The 22208-nt window shown below is 38.0% G+C and overlaps 1 protein-coding gene across 1 annotated transcript in view; it reads right to left on the bottom strand.

The window, feature by feature from the left end:
• The window catches only part of LOC128688165 (sterile alpha motif domain-containing protein 1), a 204001-nt gene continuing 181793 nt past the window's right edge, over positions 1 to 22208 (bottom strand). The window contains exons 4-6 of the mRNA XM_070086579.1: positions 8098 to 8224; positions 6688 to 6887; positions 1 to 1989 (exon numbers count right to left, since the gene is read on the bottom strand). Coding sequence (XP_069942680.1) covers positions 1849 to 1989; positions 6688 to 6887; positions 8098 to 8224 — 468 coding nt within the window. The 3' untranslated portion in view covers positions 1 to 1848. The remainder of the gene's footprint in view (positions 1990 to 6687; positions 6888 to 8097; positions 8225 to 22208) is intronic.

Raw genomic sequence — 22208 nt, forward strand, 5'->3', positions numbered from 1 at the left:
TCATAAAAAGTCAATATTAATTAATTATACTTTGTAAAAAATCTATTATTCTCAACAACAAAAATTCATATGATCACAAACACATTATCAGATGGATTCTAGTAATAATGACTGATCAAATTCATCAATATATTATTTTATGCAGTTTCCATGTAAATTTACAACAATAATCATACAATAGCATTTTTGTATTCCAGTGACCTAAGATTGGATGCAGTTATATTTAAAATTATATTATTATAGAGCACTCATAAAGTGATTATTGTAAAATTACAGGATACATACTAGACAATCTGATATGAATTAATCTTGTTATTGAACACTATTACATTTCCTTATAAAAGTTTAATTTAGTAAATATGAACACAATTTCCAACAAATATTATGAAGTCTTTTGCACAAGGTCTATTATACAATTAACAAGGAATATTTATACATTAACTGCATTATATGTTGAAAAATAATTTACATTGTAATTGGGACAGGAAAATTTTTTACAAAATTCAATATACTGTACATCTAAGTTTACCTTTTCAGGTTAAACTTACAACTACAATACAGTACCACACTGAATGGAGGGAAACACTGTCATGAGAGTAAGCACTGGTGAAGCATGTAATGATGAAGCATACTAATCATTCTAGATTACTGAAAATTCAAGAATGAGATAGTTGTACCTTAAACTAAGATGATCTATTTACACTATATACACTTTGAAGGATCTGAATTTATAAACTTGATCAATAAGGTTACAAATACTGAATAGAAACAATATCACATCCTGTAGAGATTAACTTGCACATAGTACATTTCATATCAGCTGAAATGTTTGGGAAGATATAATAAGCTTTTTCCTCACTGAAGGATAACTCTCAGGAAACAAGGCCTATATAGATTTGTAAATAAATCAAGAAAATATAACGTCTTTTTTTTTCCGTCAAACTGGTCATATCCCACCAAGGCAGGGTGACCTAAATTTAAAAAGAAAAACATTCGTTTTTCTTTTTAAATTTAGTAATGTATAAAGGGAAACCGGTTATTTTCATATAGTCGGACTTGAGTCCTGGAAATGGGAAGTACAATGCCTGCACTTTAAAGGAGGGGTTTGGGATATTGGCAGTTTGGAGGGATATGTTGTGTATCTTTATATGTTTATGCTTCTAGACTGTTGTATTCTGAGCACCTCTGCAAAAACAGTGATAATGTGCGAGTGTGGTGAAAGTGTTGAATGATGATGAAAGTATTTTCTTTTTGGGGATTTTCTTTCTTTTTTGGGTCACCCTGCCTTGGTGGGAGACGGCCGACTTTTTTAAAAAAAAAAAAAAAAAAAAAAAAAAAATAAAGGGGAAGAGGTTACTAGCCCATTGCTCCCACGTCTTTCATATTTAAATAATGTAATACAGTATTGTGATCGTAAAACACCATTTTTAGGGAAAGGTAAATGATTCAGTTATGGAACAGAAGTACAAATAAATGAAACAGGCACTGTTTGAAATTAAATAATGTTACATTAGGAATGATGCAATATTTTTATATGAAATAATCACCTAAAGTAAAAAGATCACACATTACCACAGCATAGTTACATTTAACAGCTAGTTGTAAACCCAATTACATACACTATTACATGAAAAACAATTAAAATAGGATCTGATTGTAGATTTTAACTACGATTCCTAAATACACATGCTAATAGCTGATTTACTGAATCTTCATTTCTGCATTAAATATTTGAAATATTCAATCTCTTTTATTGCAAACGGCTTAAAGAAAAAATTTAATCTGGTTAAAATGTTTACGTGTATATGAATGTATATGGGTGTCTTTAGAGCCACATGCATTAAGGTTTCAAGGCAAAGGTGGGTTTGTAAGTCTTGTTTGAAGGATCCGCACTTGCTTGTACACCTTGAGAGCAGGACCAAGCTTTAGATTGAGGCCCATCAACACATCAGAGCGTGTCAGCATGAGCAATGCCGTCCCATCGATATCCTGAAATTTGTGTTAATTATGAGATATTTTGTTCATATAAAAGTATTAATGTTTAGACTAAGTTTCCTTAAGAAGAATGGTGCATTACCCATTCCAATAGAATACCACCCTAAGAGGGTATTATTTAAGAATGTAGTCTAAATATCTAACCCTCATAAGTGCAAATAAACAACATAGCTGAACTAAAAAATCTTTTCTCTACAATTCATTTTCATTCTTATTAAGTCTCCCTACTCTATGAAGGTGGGAAATAGCACGAAGATGGAATGGCAGAATTTCACATTGCTGCCCTTTGTATGTGTTCACAGTTATTAATGAATCTCATCTTTCTCATAAGTGATGCATTCTTAAACATTCTTTTGTTGACATTAATATTACCGGTTTTTGATCTTACTAATATTCGTAACTTATTTTTTTTTAACACACCTGCAGGCTCCCATTGAGAAAGGGTGACCCAAAAGAGAAGAAATGCTTTTACCATCATTCACTCCATCACTGTTTTGCCAGAGGCACACCAATACTACAGTTCTGATGCCCCTCCTACAAAGTGCAGCCACTGTACTTTCCACCTCCAGGACACAATTTCCCTGAATCCCTTCATAAAGCTTACCTTGCTCATATCCCAACAGCATGTCAAGTTATAAAAGCCACTCTCCTCTTCTCACTCCTAACACACTCACAAATGTCTGTTGGATGTCCTAACCCCTCGCATGCAAAACCCCCACTACCCCCTCCCTCCAACCTTTCCTTGGACGACCCCTAACCCACTTTCCCTCCACTACAGACTTATACACCCTCCAAGTCGTCATATTTTGCTTCACCCTCTGCAAATGTCCACATCACCTCAGCAACTTCTCCTCAACCCTCTGGATAATTGCTTTAATAACCCCCGCACCTTCTTCTAATTTCCAAACTATGAATTCTCTGCATAATAATCACACCACATATTGCCCTCATACATATCTCCACTGTCCAGCCTCCTCCTCACTGCAACATTCACAACCCATGCTTTACATCTATATAAGAGTGTTGATGCAATAAGATCACAGTAAACAGATATCAAAATATGCAAAACAAACACTGTGAAAAAATTGTGATATCTCTTCATAATGTAACAATGTGAGAAATCATGTAAGCACTTGGAATTTCACAATTTTTTAACAGTGGGTGTTTTTCATAAGTGTTGGTACCACTATACTCTTGTATATTCCCTTTTTTGTCTCCACAGATTCCTCAATGCACCACCCACCTTTTCCCTCTTGTCAATTGTTTAGTTTATCTTTGTCTTTCATAGACCTGTCCGCTGAGAAGCCCACTCCCAAATATCTGGACACAGTCATCTGCACTTCATTAGATACATATGTTCTTTTGAACTATGGCATATATTTCCTATGTCCTCTCACTGACTGACACATTTTTGTATTGTTTATCTTCAAGAAATATCAAGATGTACAGCTTGTGTACCAACTATCTATGAATATGTTATACGCATTGCCAAGACGTGGTTCCACCATTTTCCTGACAATGGTACCAGAAATTCCCAACAGGTTTGTTGTATTTTCCAATGTCTTCTTGCTTGTATACACAACAACATCTGACAACAGACCAGCTTCACAATATGTCACAAATTAATACCAAGTCAAATTGGGTTTGCTGGTTATATACTGATTGAATAAAAGCCTACCCTTGGTACATCATCACTGCTCTAATTTTGTAAAGCCAATCATCTCTCTTGGGAATAATTTTATCAAAGAAATATATTCACATTAGTAGCAGAGAGATCACCTGGAATTATTTCATTAAAAGCTGGTGTTGCTACAAGTGGATCTATACTCAAGTATTTTGATGTATTGTTCTTATGAACATGTGGCATTGGCATTGAAAAAAAAAATATACATCTCTGCAACTGCTGCATTTTTCAACTTCTAAGGCATGAGTTCATAGATAACTGTATTACGAACTGTGTACTGGTAACAGTTTTATTTTTTATTATTATTATTAACACATCGGCCATCTCCCACCAAGGCAGGGTGGCCCGAAAAAGAAAAACTTTCATCATTACTCCATCACTGTCTTGCCGGTTATAAATCTGCAACATTAACACCCACCCTTCAGAGTGCAGGCACTGTACTTCCCATCTCCAGGACTCAAGTCCGGCCTGTCGGTTTCCCTGAATCCCTTCACAAATGTTACCTTACTCTCACTCCAACGGCACATCAAGTCCTAAAAAACATTTGTCTCCATTCACTCCTATCTAACACACTCACGCATGCTTGCTGGAAGTCCAAGGCCCTCACACACAAAACCTCTTTTACCCCCTCCCTCCAACCTTTTCTAGGTTGACCCCTACCCCACCTTTGCTCCACTACAGATTTATACACTCTCTAAGTCATTCTATTTCCTTCCTTCCTCTCTACATGTCCGAACAACCTCAACAACCCCTCCACAGCCTTCTGGATAAAAGTTTTGGTAATCCCGCACCTCCTCCTAATTTCCAAACTACGAATTTTCTGCATTATATTCACAACACACACTGCTTTCAGACATGACATCTCCACGGCCTCCAGTCTTCTCCTTGTTGCAACATTCACCACCCATGCTTCACACCCATATAAGAGCATTGGTATAATATACTCTCGTACATTCCCCTCTTTGCTTCCATGGACAAAGTTCTTTGTCTCCACAGACTCCTAAGTGCACCACTCACCTTTTTACCCCTTATCAATTCTATGATTCACCTCATCTTTCATTGACCCATCTGCTGACATGTCCACTCCTAAATATCTAAATACATTCACCTTCTCCATACTCTCTCCCTCCAATCTGATATCCAATCTTTCATTACCAAATTTTTTTTGTTATCCTCATCACCTTACTCTTTCCTATGTATTCACTTTTAATTTTCTTCTTTTACATACCCTACCAAACTCATCCACCAACCTCTGCAACTTCTCTTCAGAATCTCCAATAAGCACGGTGTCATCAGCAAAGAGCAACTGTGAAAACTCCTACTTTGTGTTAGATTCTTTATCTTTTAACCCCACACCTCTTGCCCAAGAACCTCGCATTCACTTCTCTTACAACCCCATGTATAAATATACTGAACAACCAGGGTGATATCACACATCCTTGTCTAAGGTCTACTTTTACTGGGAAATAATCTCCCTCTCTCCTACATACTCTAACATGAACCTCACTATCCTCATAAAAACTCTTCACTGATTTCAGTTACCTACCTCCTATTCCATACATATGCAACATCTGCCACTCTGCTCCCCTATCCACCCTGTCATATGCCTTTTCCAAATCCACAAATGGCACAAAAACTTCTTTACCCTCATCTAAATACTGTTCACCTATATGCTTCACTGTAAACACTTGGTCTACACATCCTCTACCCTTCCTAAAGCCTTGTTCATTTGCGATCCTGCTCTCCGTTTTACTCCTAATTTATTTGATAACTCTACCATACACTTTATCAGGTATACTCAACAGGCTTATTTCCCTAAAATTTTTACACAAAGGAACTATGCATGCTCTCTGCCAATCCCTAGGTATCTTCCCCTCTTCCATACATTTATTAAACAAAAGCCTCAAAAAGCATCCAAAACTATATCCTCACCTGCTTTTAACATTTCTGTCTTTATCCCATTAATCCCAGCTGCTTTACCCCCTTTCATTCTATCCACTGCCTCATTCACCTTCCCTATACTCACAACTGGCTTTGTCTCACTCCTACAAGACATTTTACCTTCCTGCCTAGTGCATGAAATCACAGCTTTCCTATCTTCATCAACGTTTAACAGTTCCTCAAAATATTCCCTCCAACTTCCCGATACCTCTAACTCTCCACTCCTATTTTTAACTGTCAAATCCATTCATTCCCTAGACTTTTTCAACTTATTAAACTCACTTCGAAACTTTTTCTTATTCTCAGCAAAATTTGTTGATAACATCACTCGCTCTCTCATCTGCTCTCCTTTTACATTCCTTCACTACTCTCCACCAATCACTCTTCTTCCCTCCCGCACTCACTTTCCTGCAACCACAAGCTTCTGCTGAACACTAACACTACATTCTTAAATCTACCCCATATCTATTCAACCTCACTGCCTATACTCTCACTAGCCCATCTTTCCACCAACAGCTGTTTATATCTTACCCTAACTGCCACCTCCTTTAGTTTATAAACCTTCTCCTCTCTCTTACTTTGTATCATACAAGACAATAATGATGTAGGTAATGACAGACCGGCGATTTATTTTTGGAAGAGACGACATAAACTCATGGTATTGATAAATACAGTACAGTGCTGCAAATGTATTTTCTCTTCTTTATGATTTTCTAAATAACATTTCCTTTTCTCTAGTTTACTTTATTTTAAGAATACAGTATATAATACATATAACATACAATATATGTTTTAATCGACTGTTAATGTTATCGGTAAGGCTCCATCAACAGTAGGCTATTAGTTTTTGGGGAGTCAAAAGTTACATGCAGATTTTCAACAGCTCGGGGGGTTGGCGCCCCAAACCCCCACACTGCTCAAGGGTACATTATTTATAAATGGAAACCACTGTCCTTGCTAAAATCTTACATGAATCTTAACATTTAAATTAAAAAATTCCCTGTCCACAATTGTATTTATTTTTCATTTATGATAAGCATAGTACGAAAAATTGGCATACAACTAACCTGTTCTTTAAAGACTTCCGAAACCATTTTGAAGCCTTTGTTATCGAAGTACTCCATGATTTGTTCCACTGTCCAATGTGTAACATTTGGGATTTCTGGATCATAAATATTGTTATCCCATGAGCCACTGGAGCCACGGCTTTCATCATCAGGTACTGGGGAGTCGCGAGGAGTTGGTAGACCAGGTAAGCAGTCATATGCTAGAAAATACATTTGCAAGTAAATAATCTACACAGGATTATGTTTTAGTACTCATAAATTTTAACAGTGGTAATGCCAAGGGGTCAGCTTAGGGAAGCTTCAGCCCCCAAACCACCCCCCAAAAAATATAAACAATAAAAATGAATAACTGAATAAACAGAAGAATGGGTGGGGATTTGAACTGTGGTCCATGTAAGTAGATCTATTGCTGCAACCACTCAGCCACAAAGATTACAAACAGCACTTCTGTGACATGTTTGTAACAGCAGCTCCAACTGTGATTCAATTGTCTCATCCCCCAGCCCCAGAAGTTTTCATAGTACATCTATTCTTATACCTCTCAAAGCCATATAGTCTATAAACTCAAGAAAAGTAATAATGAATGACTGTCAATGAATAAATAGAACAGTGGATGGAAAGTCGAACTATGGTCCATGCTAATAGCAGGCCACTGTAATGACAATGTAATTCCTATTTCCCAACTTGCAAAACTTAGTTTACGTATTAGATTTCCATAAGTCTATTCATGTATGTTAGATATTACATAATGTATTTATTACATGTTAGAGGTGTGTAGTCTATGAAATCTGACATGTTATATGAGTGTGCTTCAACTGTATGTCGAGTTTCATAGGCCATACACCTCTCACATGAAATGTTAGTGGCTCTGGGGATTATATTTCCCATAGCCCAGTCTTAAGCCAGTCCTCATAGATTGGAAGAAAATATTACAGGATTCATAACTATTAAAAAGACACATGGGAAAGTAGAAGTATGTATACTGAATGTAAGTAAACATTTGTAAGATTTACCTGTCATCTTAGAAATAAAGAAAAGATCACTAATCCTGCCTGAGAGCAAGATATTACACATGTTTCCATTTCACACTCATTTGACAGGATGGTTGCACCTCCATGAATGGGTGCTGTCTATCAACTTATATTTTTTTCTTTACCATTATCAGTTGTTTCCCACCAAGGAAGGGTGACCCAAAGAAGTAAACACATTCACTATCACTCTTAACAGCCGAGATGCCAAGTGAGCATGGAATGCACAATTCAAATTACCATCAGAACTGAAACATCCTCACCCATCTTCAAAGTGATGGCAATGTATTAAAAATCTTTAAATATAGTATATAATGATGCACAAACGTGTGGTCAAAATTACCACAGAAATAAGAGTCAATACATCTCTTAAGTCACTTACGACTTTGTGAAGACTGAGGAGAGCAAGCGTAACATATCCAAGATCCCTGTGGTTGTTCATTCAAGGGTGGCTGATGGCAGGTTAAATGATAGGCTCGGTCACATTCATCACAGAATATCAGGGTCCCCTGTAATGTTTAAATATTTATTGTAAATGAAACGTTTATTCGGTATGTATAAATTTAGAAGCTTACATATGTGATATTTGTAATGATATATACGATATATTTTGGAAAGAATAAGAGTACTAATGCAATATATTATTTTCTGTTATCAGCTTTGTTGTTATGCAGTGTAATGAAATCTAATCAAGTGCATTTAACATCTCGAATGTTCCAAAGCAATTTAAATTTACAAATTTATCCCAATGAAATTCATCCTCAGTGATACCAGGCTATGCTTTGTACATCAGTTTGTATTCAGCCAGCAGTAACAGCCTGGGTGATCAGGCCCTGATCCACCACGAGGCCTGGTCACAGACCAGGCCGCAGGGGTGTTGACCCACAAAACCCTCTCCAGCTATACATTCCCACAAATTTATATTTTTGTGAATTAACAATGCTAATTTACACAATGAAATATTATCTGATACAGAAAGCTCCATATATACAGCACATTAGGTTCCAGGCTACTGCTGTCAAGTGAAACACAGCCTTTTTTTTTAATACATATATAAAAGCCAGATAATATGTGTACATCATATATTAAGTAAGCAATATAGTTAGGCCTAAAAAAAATGCATGTATAGTACACACATTAATTACCTTAAAATATTTTCATCCTTAGCTAGTAGTGAGTGGTGAATACGTATATTTATTGTAGGAAGTCTGAGTAAATGAAGAATAAGTATAATTGAAATCTGCTGCATTAGTGAAATGCTGTAAAGTGGGGTCCTCCTGTACTGTTCAAACTGTCTTAGGTTTGCCTAAAAGATGTGACTAAAATGCCGAGAGCAAGGGGCTAGTAACCCCTTCTCCTATATAAATTACTAAATTTAAAAACAGAAATTTTTGTTTTTCTTTTTGGGCCACCCTGCCTTGGTGGGATATGGCCAGTTTGCTGAAAGAAGAAGACAGATACATGTATATAGATATATATTTAGATACAGTAGGGCCACACTTACGCAGCAGGTTAGGCTCCAGGCTACTGTCAGAAAGTGGACATCGCTGGAAAGCAGAATGCCATTTTCTTCCACATGGAAATAAATGGTATAAAATACCGACACAATGGAAATATAAACACATATGCAGTATAATGTGATCCTTTATTGACTACGTTTCGCCCACACAGTGGGCTTTTTCAAGTCACAAACAGAACTACCTGGGGTGGAAGGAACGCGAGTATTTATAGTCCGGTTCAGAATGCTGAGATCAGGTGGAGAATGCTGCATCTGATGATGTACCGAGTGGGGTTATAGAGTCTAAAAACTTGGGTAGCTTGGAAAGGAGATTGGATAAGTTTGTGAGCAGACCTTCTACAGTGTTCTTATGTGGGATAGCGATGAAGTTTCTTGGCAAGTGGTTCAGCTATGTTATAGAAGCCACTATTCTGGTTGAAGTTGTCGGATATAGAAATAAGTGATGATTCCAGGATTCTTCGGTATTGAGTGTTGTCTTCTGTGGCGATAAGTCTTGAGTTTCTGTAGTTTATCAAGTGGTTGTGTGAATTACGGTGTTGTACGCAGGCATTCCTTGTGTCGTCAGACCTGCTTGCGTATTGGTGTTCTGAAATACGTGTTTGGAGGTCCCTTGATGTTTCGCCCACGTATAACTTGTTGCATATATATGCCAGATAACAAGTTTACACTAACATATATTAAGTTAGCAATAGAACTAGGTATAAAAAACAATAAAAAGTAAAATATACAAACAGTACACTTATTACCTACCTTAAAATATTTGTAGTCTTAATGTAGGGTGAGGTGAGTAGTATTTATTGTAAGAACCAAGTATTTATTGTATGAATCAAGCAGATGAACGTGTCTGGTTTTTGTCTATACATGTTCATCTACTCGTAATATCTCATATTTATGTTAATTTGTTCTACTGGGGGTGTATTTATCAGGTTTATACATTATGTAGTGTGTTTATTACATAACTTTGAAAAGAGTATCATGGATGGATTAATGAAAATGTTGATATTAATGTAATATACGACATTTAATGTGCCTCAGAGTGATTATTATTGAGTATCATTATTATTATTAAAACGGCACCCTCAAGACTAATAAGACACTCTTAGAGATTTTAATGTGTACCTGCGAGCCAGCATAGTGTGTAAGTTTATTTAGGTACAGGTACACAAGTATAATTATCAGAGTACATGTATATAAAACATGAAATAACTTTATAATGCTTAAAATTCTGGAAAATTTCCAGACATATTGGAAAGTCGTGCTCACGGAGAATGTAAATAAACTGGGTGGCCAGCAGTGACCATATTAGAAAGTCAGATGGGGAAAGTCATATAGTGAGTTTTGGTCATAATTCGAAATGTCAGTATTAGCGGAACGCCATAACGTGGTACCCTACTGTATAAAGATAGGAGCGAATGGAGACGAATGGTATTTGGGACCTGACAAGCTGTTGGAGTGTGAGCAGGGTAATATTTAGTGAAGGGATTTGGGGAAACCGGTTATTTTTATATAGCTGGATTCGAGTCCTGGAAATGGGAAGTACAATGCCTGCACTCTAAAGGAGGGGTTCGGGATATTGGCAGTTTGGAGGAATATGTAGTGTATCTTTATACATATATGCTTCTAAACTGTTGTATTCTGGAGACTTCTGCAAAAACAGTGATTGTGTGTGAGTGAGGTGAAAGTGTTGAATAATAATGAAATGTTTTCTTTATGGGGATTTTCTTTCTTTTTTGGGTCACCTGCCTTGGTGGGAGATGGCCGACTTGTTGAAGAGAAAAAAAAAAATTATATATATATATATCTTCCTTCTTTCAACACACCGGCCGTATCCCACCGAGGCGGGGTGGCCCAAAAGGAAAAACGAAAGTTTCTCCTTTTACATTTAGTAATATATACAGGAGAAGAGGTTACTAGCCCCTTACTCCCGGCATTTTAGTCGCCTCTTACAAAACGCATGGTTTACGGAGGAAGAATTCTGTTCCACTTCCCCATGGAGGCAAGAGGAAATAAACAAGAACAAGAACTAGTAAGAAAAATGGAAGAAAACCTAGAGGGGTGTGTATATACATATATGCTTGTACATGTATGTGTAGTGTGACCTAAGTGTAAGTAGAAGTAGCAAGACGTACCTGAAACCTTGCATGTTTATGAGACAGAAAAATGGAATGAAAATATATATATATATATATATATATATATATATATATATATATATATATATATATATATATATATATATATATATATATATATATATATATATATATATATATATATATATGTGTGTAAATTCAAATGTGTAAATTCAAGAATTATGTGGATTAAAGTAAAGGTTGGATGCGAGAAGTGGGTCATAATAAGCGTGTATGCACCTGGAGAAGAGAGGAATGCAGAGGAGAGAGAGAGATTTTGGGAGATGTTAAGTGAATGTATAGGAGCCTTTGAACCAAGTGAGAGAGTAATTGTGGTAGGGGACTTGAATGCTAAAGTAGGAGAAACTTTTAGAGAGGGTGTGGTAGGTAAGTTTGGGGTGCCAGGTGTAAATGATAATGGGAGCTCTTTGATTGAACTTTGTATAGAAAGGGGTTTAGTTATAGGTAATACATATTTTAAGAAAAAGAGGATAAATAAGTATACACGATATGATGTAGGGCGAAATGACAGTAGTTTGTTGGATTATGTATTGGTAGATAAAAGACTGTTGAGTAGACTTCAGGATGTACATGTTTATAGAGGGGCCACAGATATATCAGATCACTTTCTAGTTGTAGCTACACTGAGAGTAAAAGGTAGATGGGATACAAGGAGAATAGAAGCATCAGGGAAGAGAGAGGTAAAGGTTTATAAACTAAAAGAGGAGGCAGTTAGGGTAAGATATAAACAGCTATTGGAGGATAGATGGGCTAATGAGAGCATAGGCAATGGGGTCGAAGAGGTATGGGGTAGGTTTAAAAATGTAGTGTTAGAGTGTTCAGCAGAAGTTTGTGGTTACAGGAAAGTGGGTGCAGGAGGGAAGAGGAGCGATTGGTGGAATGATGATGTAAAGAGAGTAGTAAGGGAGAAAAAGTTAGCATATGAGAAGTTTTTACAAAGTAGAAGTGATGCAAGGAGGGAAGAGTATATGGAGAAAAAGAGAGAAGTTAAGAGAGTGGTGAAGCAATGTAAAAAGAGAGCAAATGAGAGAGTGGGTGAGATGTTATCAACAAATTTTGTTGAAAATAAGAAAAAGTTTTGGAGTGAGATTAACAAGTTAAGAAAGCCTAGAGAACAAATGGATTTGTCAGTTAAAAATAGGAGAGGAGAGTTATTAAATGGAGAGTTAGAGGTATTGGGAAGATGGAAGGAATATTTTGAGGAATTGTTAAATGTTGATGAAGATAGGGAAGCTGTGATTTCGTGTATAGGGCAAGGAGGAATAACATCTTGTAGGAGTGAGGAAGAGCCAGTTGTGAGTGTGGGGGAAGTTCGTGAGGCAGTAGGTAAAATGAAAGGGGGTAAGGCAGCCGGGATTGATGGGATAAAGATAGAAATGTTAAAAGCAGGTGGGGATATAGTTTTGGAGTGGTTGGTGCAATTATTTAATAAATGTATGGAAGAGGGTAAGGTACCTAGGGATTGGCAGAGAGCATGCATAGTTCCTTTGTATAAAGGCAAAGGGGATAAAAGAGAGTGCAAAAATTATAGGGGGATAAGTCTGTTGAGTGTACCTGGTAAAGTGTATGGTAGAGTTATAATTGAAAGAATTAAGAGTAAGACGGAGAATAGGATAGCAGATGAACAAGGAGGCTTTAGGAAAGGTAGGGGGTGTGTGGACCAGGTGTTTACAGTGAAACATATAAGTGAACAGTATTTAGATAAGGCTAAAGAGGTCTTTGTGGCATTTATGGATTTGGAAAAGGCGTATGACAGGGTGGATAGGGGGGCAATGTGGCAGATGTTGCAAGTGTATGGTGTAGGAGGTAGGTTACTGAAAGCAGTAAAGAGTTTTTACGAGGATAGTGAGGCTCAAGTTAGAGTATGTAGGAAAGAGGGGAATTTTTTCCCAGTAAAAGTAGGCCTTAGACAAGGATGTGTGATGTCACCGTGGTTGTTTAATATATTTATAGATGGGGTTGTAAGAGAAGTAAATGCGAGGGTCTTGGCAAGAGGCGTGGAGTTAAAAGATAAAGAATCACACACAAAGTGGGAGTTGTCACAGCTGCTCTTTGCTGATGACACTGTGCTCTTGGGAGATTCTGAAGAGAAGTTGCAGAGATTGGTGGATGAATTTGGTAGGGTGTGCAAAAGAAGAAAATTAAAGGTGAATACAGGAAAGAGTAAGGTTATGAGGATAACAAAAAGATTAGGTGATGAAAGATTGAATATCAGATTGGAGGGAGAGAGTATGGAGGAGGTGAACGTATTCAGATATTTGGGAGTGGACGTGTCAGCGGATGGGTCTATGAAAGATGAGGTGAATCATAGAATTGATGAGGGAAAAAGAGTGAGTGGTGCACTTAGGAGTCTGTGGAGACAAAGAACTTTGTCCTTGGAGGCAAAGAGGGGAATGTATGAGAGTATAGTTTTACCAACGCTCTTATATGGGTGTGAAGCGTGGGTGATGAATGTTGCAGCGAGGAGAAGGCTGGAGGCAGTGGAGATGTCATGTCTGAGGGCAATGTGTGGTGTGAATATAATGCAGAGAATTCGTAGTTTGGAAGTTAGGAGGAGGTGCGGGATTACCAAAACTGTTGTCCAGAGGGCTGAGGAAGGGTTGTTGAGGTGGTTCGGACATGTAGAGAGAATGGAGCGAAACAGAATGACTTCAAGAGTGTATCAGTCTGTAGTGGAAGGAAGGCGGGGTAGGGGTCGGCCTAGGAAGGGTTGGAGGGAGGGGGTAAAGGAGGTTTTGTGTGCGAGGGGCTTGGACTTCCAGCAGGCATGCGTGAGCGTGTTTGATAGGAGTGAATGGAGACAAATGGTTTTTAATACTTGACGTGCTGTTGGAGTGTGAGCAAAGTAACATTTATGAAGGGATTCAGGGAAACCGGCAGGCCGGACTTGAGTCCTGGAGATGGGAAGTACAGTGCCTGCACTCTGAAGGATGGGTGTTAATGTTGCAGTTTAAAAACTGTAGTGTAAAGCACCCTTCTGGCAAGACAGTGATGGAGTGAATGATGGTGAAAGTTTTTCTTTTTCGGGCCACCCTGCCTTGGTGGGAATCGGCCGGTGTGATAATAAAAAAAAAAAAAAAAAAATATATATATATATATATATATATATATATATATATATATATATATATATATATATATATATATATATATATATATGTATATATACACAGTGGACCCCCGGTTAACGATATTTTTTCACTCCAGAAGTATGTTCAGGTGCCAGTACTGACCGAATTTGTTCCCATAAGGAATATTGTGAAGTAGATTAGTCCATTTCAGACCCCCAAACATACACGTACAAACGCACTTACATAAATACACTTACATAATTGGTCGCATTCAGAGGAGATCGTTATGCGGGGGTCCACTGTATATATATATATATATATATATATATATATATATATATATATATATATATATATATATATATATATATATATATATATATATATATATATATAAATATATATATATATATATATATATATACAGTGGACCCCCGGTTCGCTATGCTATTGGTATCTGATAAATCCGGTAACCGTTGCATTATATCGCAGAAAATTTGCCTCGCTTCCTGATACAACACCCGGTATGCAATGTGGTTTGTACGAGACGTGTCCATGTGTGGCCTGAACTGTCCCGTGTGTGCCAGTGTTTACAAGCCAGCCAGTGTGCGCGCATCTAAGAATACATTCGGTACATTCCATATTATCCATATTATCACTGTTTTTGGTGTCTGTTTTTGCAAAATAATTCACCATGGGCCTCAAGAAAGCTCCCAGTGCCAACCCTTCGAGACCAAGGGTGCTAATGACTGTTGAAATGAAGAAAGAGATAATTGCAAAGTATGAAAGTGGAGTGCATGTGTCGGAGCTGGTCAGGTTGTATAGTAAACCCCAATCAACCATCTCTACTATAGTGAGCAAGAAAACGGCAATCAAGGAAGCTGTTCTTGCAAAAGGTGCAACTGTGATTACGAAACAGCGACCGCAAGTGTTAGAAAATGTTGAGAGACTGTTATTGGTGCGGATAAATGAAAAACAGATAGCAGGAGATAGCATCTCTCAAGCAATCATTTGTGAAAAGGCTAGGCAGTTGCATGACGATTTGGTAAAAAAAATTGCCTGCAACTAGTGCTGATGTGAGTGAATTTAAGGCCAGCAAAGGTTGGTTTGAAAGATTTAAGAATCGTAGTGGTATACATAGTGTGATTAGGCATGGTGAGGCTGCCAGTTCAGACCACAAAGCAGCTGAAAAATATGTGCATGAATTCAAGGAGTACATAGAGGCTGAAGGATTGAAACCTGAACAAGTGTTTAATTGTGATGAAACAGGCCTGTTTTGGAAGAAATTACCAAGCAGGACCTACATTACTCAGGAGGAAAAGGCACTCCCAGGACATAAGCCTATGAAAGACAGGCTTACTCTGTTGATGTGCTCCAATGCTAGTGGTGATTGCAAAGTGAAGCCTTTATTGGTGTATCACTCAGAAACTCCCAGAGCGTTCAGGCAAAAGAATGTCCTCAAGGCTAATTTGTGTGTGCTGTGGAGGGCAAACAGTAAGGCATGGGTCACTAGGGACTTTTTCTATGACTGGTTACACCATGCATTTGCCCCCAGTGTGAAAAATTACCTAATTGAAAAGGAATTAGACCTTAAGTGCCTCCTGGTATTAGACAATGCCCCTGGTCATCCTACAGACTTGTCAGAGCGACTTTGTGGGGACATGACTTTCATTAAGGTCAAGTTTTTGCCTCCTAATGCCACTCCTCTCCTGCAGCCCATGGACCAGCAGGCCATTTCCAACTTCAAGAATCTGTACACAAAAGCTATGTTTGAAAGGTGCTTTGAAGTGACCACAGAAACTCAATTGACACTAAAGGAGTTTTGGAAGGATCACTTTACTATCCTCAATTGTGTAAAACTTATAGGTAAGGCTTGGGAGGGAGTGACTAAGAGGACCTTGAACTCTGCCTGGAAAAGACTGTGGCCAGAATGTGTAGACAAAAGGGATTTTGAAGGGTTTGAGGCTAACCCTGAGAAGCCTATGCCAGTTGAGGAATCCAACGTGGCATTGGGGAAGTCCTTGGGGTTGGAGGTTAGCGGGGAGGATGTGGAAGAGTTGGTGGAGGAGGACAATGAAGAACTAACCACTGATGAGCTGCTAGATCAACTTCAACAGCAAGAGGCCACACCTGAGGAAATTGCTTCGGAGGAGGGGAGAGAGAAATTGAAGAAGTTGCCTACTTCAAAGATTAAGGAAATCTGTGCAAAGTGGCTTGAAGTGCAAACCTTCATGGATGAAAATCACCCTCAGACAGCTATTGCAAGCCGTGCTGGTGACTATTACACTGACAATGTTGTGAACCACTTTAGGAAAGTCATAAAGGAACGAGAGGTACAGGCCTCTATGGACAGATATGTTGTGCGACAGAGGTCCAGTGACTCTCAACCTGGTCCTAGTGGCATTAAAAGAAGAAGGGAAGTAACCCCGGAAAAGGACTTGCTACCTCAAGTCCTAATGGAGGGGGATTCCCCTTCTAAATGCTAACACCATCCACACTCTCCCTTCCTCCCATCCCATCAGTCATCACCAGATCTTCATTAAAGGTAAGTGTCAATTATTCTTTCATTGTTTATTGTTATTCATTGTTATTGTAATTACATACTATTCTATTGCATTAAACTTAATATTTCATGTGGTAAAAGTTTTTTTTCATATATTTGGGTGTCTTGCACGGATTAATTTGATTTCCATTATTTCTTATGGGGAAAATTGATTCGCTTTCCGATATTTTTGGTTTACGATGAGCTCTCAGGAACGGATTAGTATCGCAAACCGGGGGTCCACTGTGTGTATATATATATATATATATATATATATATATATATATATATATATATATATATATATATATATATATATATATATATATATATATACACAGTGGACCCCCGCTTAACGATCACCTCCAAATGCGACCAATTATGTAAGTGTATTTATGTAAGTGCGTTTGTACGTGTATGTTTGGGGGTCTGAAATGGACTAATCTACTTCACAATATTCCTTATGGGAAAAAATTCGGTCAGTACTGGCACCTGAACATACTACTGGAATGAAAAAAGTTCGTTAACCGGGGGTCCACTGTATATATTTTTTCAACAAGTTGGTCGTCTCCCACCGAGGCAGGGTGACCCAAAAAAGAAAGAAAATCCCCAAAAAGAAAATACTTTCATCATCATTCAACACTTTCACCACACTCACACATTATCACTGCTTTTGCAGAGGTGCTCAGAATACAACAGTTTAGTATAAAGATACACAACATATCCCTCCAAACTGCCAATATCCCAAACCCCTCCTTTCAAGTGCAGGCATTGTACTTCCCATTTCCAGGACTCAAGTCCGACTATAAGAAAATAACTGGTTTCCCTGAATCCCTTCACTAAATATTACCCTGCTCACACTCCAACAGATCGTCAGGTCCCAAGTATCATTCGTCTCCATTCACTCCTATCTAACACGCTCATGCACGCTTGCTGGAAGTCCAAGCCCCTCGCCCACAAAACCTCCTTTACCCCCTCTTTCCAACCCTTTCCAGGACGACCCCTACCCCTCTTTCCTTCCCCTATAGATTTATATGCTTTCCATGTCATTCTACTTTGGTCCATTCTCTCTAAATGACCAAACCACCTCAACAACCCCTCTTCTGCCCTCTGATTAATGCTTTTATTAACTCCACACCTTCTCCTAATTTCCACACTCTGAATTTTCTGCATAATATTTACACCACACATTGCCCTTAGACAGGACATCTCCACTGCCTCCAACCGTCTCCTCGCTGCTGCATTTACCACCCAAGCTTCACATCCATATAAGAGTGTTGGTACTACTATACTTTCATACATTCCCTTCTTTGCCTCCATAGATAACGTTTTTTGACTCCACATATACCTCAACGCACCACTCACCTTTTTTCCCTCATCAATTCTATGATTAACCTCATCCTTCATAAATCCATCCGCCGACACGTCAACTCCCAAGTATCTGAAAACATTCACTTCTTCCATACTCCTCCTCCCCAATTTGATATCCAATTTTTCTTTATCTAAATCATTTGATACCCTCATCACCTTACTCTTTTCTATGTTCACTTTCAACATTCTACCTTTACACACATTCTCAAACTCATCCACTAACCTTTGCAATTTTTCTTTAGAATCTCCCATAAGCACAGTATCATCAGCAAAAAGTAACTGTGTCAATTCCCATTTTGAATTTGATTCCCCATAATTTAATCCCACCCCTCTCCCGAACACCCTAGCATTTACTTCTTTTACAACCCCATCTATAAATATATTAAACAACCATGGTGACATTACACATCCCTGTCTAAGACCTACTTTTACCGGGAAGTATTCTCCCTCTCTTCTACACACCCTAACCTGAGCCTCACTATCCTCATAAAAGCTCTTTACAGCATTTAGTAACTTACCACCTATTCCATAATCTTGCAACATCTGCCACATTGCTCCTCTATCCACTCTATCATATGCCTTTTCTAAATCCATAAATGCAATAAAAACTTCCCTACCTTTATCTAAATACTATTCACATATATGCTTCAATGTAAACACTTGATCTACACATCCCCTACCCACTCTGAAACCTCCTTGCTCATCCACAATTCTACATTCTGTCTTACCTCTAATTCTTTCAATTATAACTCTACCGTATACTTTTCCTGGTATACTCAGTAAACTTATTCCTCTATAATTTTTACAATCTCTTTTGTCCCCTTTCCCTTTATATAAAGGGACTATACATGCTCTCCGCCAATCCCTAGGTACCTTCCCCTCTTTCATACATTTATTAAACAAAAGTACCAACCACTCCAACACTATATCCCCCCATGCTTTTAACATTTCTGTCATGATCCCATCAGTTCCAGCTGCTTTACCCCCTTTCATTCTACGTAATGCCTCACGTACCTCCACCACACTTACATTCTGCTCTTCTTCACTCCTAAAAGATGGTATACCTCCCTGGCCAGTGCATGAAATTACCGCCTCCCTTTCTTCCTCAACATTTAAAAGTTCCTCAAAATATTCTTGCCATCTACCTAATACCTCCCTCTCCCCATCTACTAACTCCCCTACTCTGTTTTTAATGGACAAATCCATACTTTCCCTAGGCTTTCTTAACTTGTTTAACTCACTCCAAAATTTTTTCTTATTTTCATTAAAATTTCTTGACAGTGCCTCTCCCACTCTTTCATCTGCTCTCCTTTTGCACTCTCTCACCACTCTCTTCACCTTTCTTTTACTCTCCATATACTCTGCTCTTCTTATAACGCTTCTGCTTTGTAAAAACCTCTCGTAAGCTACCTTTTTCTCTTTTATCACACCCTTTACTTCATCATTCCACCAATCACTCCTCTTTCCTCCTGCCCCCACCCTCCTATAACCACAAACTTCTGACCCACATTCTAATACTGCATTTTTAAAACTATTCCAACCCTCTTCAACCCCCCCCACTACTCATCTTTGCACTAGCCCACCTTTCTGCCAATACTCGCTTATATCTCGCCCGAACTTCCTCCTCGCTTAGTTTATACACTTTCACCTCCCTCTTACTTGTTGTTGCCACCTTCCTCTTTTCCTATCTACCTCTTACTCTAACTGTAGCTACAACTAAATAATGATCTGATATATCAGTTGCCCCTCTATAAACATGTACATCCTGGAGCCTACCCATCAACCTTTTATCCACCAATACATAATCTAACAAACTACTTTCATTACGTGCTACATCATACCTTGTATATTTATTTATCCTCTTTTTCATAAAATATGTATTACTTATTACCAAATTTCTTTCTACACATAGCTCAATTAAAGGCTCCCCATTTACATTTACCCCTGGCACCCCAAATTTACCTACTACTCCCTCCATAACATTTTTACCCACTTTAGCATTGAAATCCCCAACCACCATTACTCTCACACTTGATTCAAAACTCCCCACGCATTCACTCAACATTTCCCAGAATCTCTCTCTCTCCTCTACACTTCTCTCTTCTCCAGGTGCATATACGCTTACTATAACCCACTTTTCACATCCAATCTTTATTTTACTCCACATAATCCTTGAATTTATGCATTTGTAGTCCCTCTTTTCCTGCCATAGCTTATCCTTCAACATTATTGCTACTCCTTCTTTAGCTCTAACTCTATTTGAAACCCCTGACCTAATCCCATTTATTCCTCTCCATTGAAACTCTCCCACCCCCTTCAGCTTTGTTTCACTTAAAACCAGGACATCCAGTTTCTTCTCATTCATAACATCCACAATCATCTCTTTCTTATCATTTGCACAACATCCATGCACATTCAGACTTCCCACTTTGAAAATTTTCTTCTTATTCTTTTTAGTAATCTTTACAGGAAAAGGGGTTACTAGCCCATTGTTCCCGGCATTTTAGTTGACTTTTACAACAAAAAGACTCTATAAAGTAGAAGTAGCAAGACGCACTCTAATCTGCATACGTGAGAATAGACAAAGACACCAGCAATCCTACCATCATGTGAACATTGATAGCTGCCACTACTTTACAGGACGGTAGTAATCATGGCCAAGGTCTACCAACCTACTACTATAATATATATATGAGAGAGAAAGACATATATATATATATATATATATATATACAGTGGACCGCATAACGATGGCATCACATACGACTTTTCCGGGGTATACCCCATTACTATATCTAAAATTTTGGCCGCAGATAATGTATTAAAACTCACACCGATTTTCATCCCAGACGCTAGCCCAATGTGCCTCACTTTGTGCCGCCGTCCATTGTTTACCAGCCAGCTCAAGGCACATCCATACACCGAATATTTCTATTATTACAGCAGCCAGTTGTTTCTGGAAATAAGTGACCATGGGCCCTGCGTTATGAAAGCCAGCCAACTTGGGGTAAAAGGTGAATGGTATGTGGGCTAATATGAGCTTTAAAGGGGTTTGGAAGCACCTGAGGTCATGCGCTAGGAACTATCAGCCTACTAAAAGATTAAGGAAATGTGTGTACAGGTTGAACTGCAAACCTTTATAGATGAAAATCACCCTCTGACACAGCTGTTGCAAGTCGTATGGGATTGTCAATGACAATGTTAAGGCTTCATTTAGGAAAGTCTTGAAGGAATGGAGGGTACAGAGCTCTATGGATGATTTGTTTGAAAGTGGTTAGAGGAATCAGCACTCAAGCTATCTCATGATAATAAAAGAAGAAGGGAAGAATTTGCAAAGGGACTCATACCTGTCCAGCTGAAGGGGATTCTTCTAAACAGTAAGAAGATAATGCTCTCTCCTCCCATCCCATCAATCTCATCACCAGATCTTCAAACAAAGTAAGTGTCATGCACTGTGCATGCCTTTTCAGTTTGTGTGTATTAAAATTAATATTTCATGGTAAAAAATTTTTTCATACTTTTGGGGCGCTCGGCACGGATTAATTTTATTTCCATTATTTCTTATGGGGAAAATTCATTCAAGAACGTATTATTTGTTATAACGTGGAGGAGCCTCGGCATCGAAGATTAAAAATCGCAATCAGTCCACTGTATATATATATATATTATATATATATATATATATATATATATATATATATATATATATATATTATATATATATATACGTATATATATATATGTATATATATATATGTATATATATATATATATATATATACAATACAGTGGACCTCTTGGTTTACGCATCAGCTCCTAATGCCACCACCATGTAAG

This window comes from Cherax quadricarinatus, chromosome 19 (genome assembly GCF_038502225.1).
Source record: "Cherax quadricarinatus isolate ZL_2023a chromosome 19, ASM3850222v1, whole genome shotgun sequence".
NCBI lineage: Eukaryota > Metazoa > Arthropoda > Malacostraca > Decapoda > Parastacidae > Cherax > Cherax quadricarinatus.